The sequence below is a fragment of the Sinocyclocheilus rhinocerous genome, unplaced genomic scaffold, assembly GCF_001515625.1.
Source record: "Sinocyclocheilus rhinocerous isolate Xijiao unplaced genomic scaffold, SAMN03320098_v1.1 scaffold1655, whole genome shotgun sequence".
NCBI classification, from domain to species: Eukaryota; Metazoa; Chordata; class Actinopteri; order Cypriniformes; family Cyprinidae; genus Sinocyclocheilus; species Sinocyclocheilus rhinocerous.
In genome coordinates, this window is record NW_015655597.1 from 1339296 (window position 1) to 1341692 (window position 2397).

At 40.4% G+C, this 2397-nt stretch overlaps 1 protein-coding gene across 1 annotated transcript in view; it reads left to right on the forward strand.

Annotated features, from left to right (window-relative positions):
- The window catches only part of LOC107718746 (HIV Tat-specific factor 1-like), a 12559-nt gene that overhangs the window by 7153 nt on the left and 3009 nt on the right, over nucleotides 1-2397 (forward strand). The window contains exons 8-9 of the mRNA XM_016525968.1: nucleotides 544-633; nucleotides 766-903. Coding sequence (XP_016381454.1) covers nucleotides 544-633; nucleotides 766-903 — 228 coding nt within the window. The remainder of the gene's footprint in view (nucleotides 1-543; nucleotides 634-765; nucleotides 904-2397) is intronic.

Consider the following 2397-nt stretch of genomic DNA (forward strand, 5'->3'; position numbering starts at 1 on the left):
GGGCTTGAGAACAGCGCGGCCGGCGGATTCGACGAAGTAGCTGTGGATCCGGCGATCCACACCGCAAAGTTTATGTATTTCCTCAGCGACCAGCACGGATCAGCTCTAGGCATGACGAAGCGGATATCGTCCTCTTTTGGAAGGCCAAACAAAGTACTTTCGCTTTCACAACGAAACGCAGTGTCTCCACGGCATGGCGGCAACAATACTACAGCGAGAATAAAAGTTACGGCTTCTTTCTTTGCGTGAACGTTTGGGCGGCGTTATGCAAATCTTCCGAGATCGTGACGTAGGTATGTGGGGGTGTGTTAGAACGAGCCGTTTTAGGTAGGTGTGGCTGACTCTTAAATTATAAAGAATATCTCTTTAGATTTGAGACTTTAGTCTTTGCAACTTTACAGATCTTCTTTATGCACCAAGAGCTTGTAACACTCCAAAGAGAAAGGAAAAATTGAAATCGCATCATATGACCCCTTTAAGTCAAATGTGTCCAAACTTTTGACTGATAATGTGTTGAAAAGCTGTGCCCTATGTCTCATGCAGGAGGATCCTTTGGTTCTGAATGAGTACAGAGATGATCTACGCACAGAATGTGAGAAATTCGGGCAAGTGAAGAAGGTCGTAATTTTTGATGTAAGTCCTCTTTTACTCCTGTCCACAATTATTATAATACAACTTATTTGCATTTAAAGTCAGCAACCATTCAAATGTCTCTCTTTCTGCCATTTCTAACACTATACTCTTTGCCTTTTCCATGGAAATCAGAGGCACCCTGATGGAGTGGCATCCGTGGCTTTTAAGGAACCTGAAGAGGCGGACACGTGTCAGATAGCTCTGAATGGACGCTGGTTTGGTGGGAGGAAACTGTCAGCACAGCTGTGGGATGGTGTAACTGACTACCAGGTAAAATACTTGGTCTATTTAAAGCCATCATGAATTGCTGTTTGCAACCCATTTTACTTCCTCAATCTGATATTTTCTGAATGAAACAGGATGTTTGAAGAGCGAAAAAGTAGAGAGGGACTTTAGTTTATTCATCAGGAATTTGCTAAATCATGTAATGCGTGTTACATACATACATACAAAACCGAATGCGCGTTTGCATGGCCTTAATGATGTCATCAGAAAAGGAAAGTTATTACATTGTGTAAACGGAGACATTTTTCCCTTTGGAATCACATGCACAATTAGACCAGAGATGTATATTACGTAAGTTAATAGGGTCAATTTCAGGGTCATTAACAAAAACTAAAACCATTGAAGAAAAAGCGTTTTTGAATGAAAAAAGTGCCAGCCAGTTGCCAAGGCAACATTTCTCATTTTGATTTAGTTTAACTTTGCTAAAATTGCTAAAACTAAAGCTGAAATATAAATTTAAATCTATAGAGACATACAGTAGGTATAGAAAAGAATAATTCCCCTTTAAAATCACATTTTGTGTCTTTGCACCCTGAAATGAAGACAGTTTTTGTTTTATCCAGCTGTATTTACTCAGTGCAATTTATAACATCCAAGTGAAAGATATAACACCAACATGTCAGAAAAAAAATAAATAAAAAACAGAATCACTGGAAAAAGGATCACCCCCATTCTAAAAATGCAACCCTCTACATTGCGATTAAATCTTCACTCTGGGCGAATAAATGTCTATCGTTAGCCATTGGCTAATAAATTCTTAGATTTTACTCACCAGTGTGTGTGTTAGAGGCTAATTACAAGCTTAGCATAGATCACTTTGACTGAGCGCTTGGGAGCGTCACTCTCTGTCAAGCGATCTGTACTATTTCAATTCAGCTCAATGGATGCGCAGCTTACCTGTATTTGACGCACCGTAAACTAACGTGAAGGCGCATGACTCGACGTCGCTTTGCTGATAGCGCTTTTTCTCACACATGCAAAGAGAGAGAGCGAGAGTCTTACGTACCACGCTGAATCGACGACATGTAAACGATATTCTTTGTTGTGTTTTCCTGTCAAAAGTTCATTTAGAATTATTCAGCTTTTAAGAACAAGCAGAAGATATGCTGGTTGTGTGTGTAAAATAGTAGTCTGGCGAGTAAACTAAAACATTTACTAGCCAATGGCAATTATATTGCCACGTTGTACGTAGAGGGTTGAAATGACTTGTAAACTCAATTCAGGACGTCGCTCCAAACTGGATGAATGAGCCAGGAGGAAACTTGTCAGAGATACGACCAAGAGGCCTACAGCAACTCTGAAGCAGTTGCAGGAATTTATGACAAAGAGTAGTCATTATGTGCATGTGACAACAATATTAAAAATACTCCACAAATGTGGCTTGTCTGGGAGGGTTGCGAGAAAAAAGCCACTCCCCAAGAAAGGCCACATGCAGTCACGACTGAGCTTTGCCAAAATGCACCTTGAAGATTCTGAGGC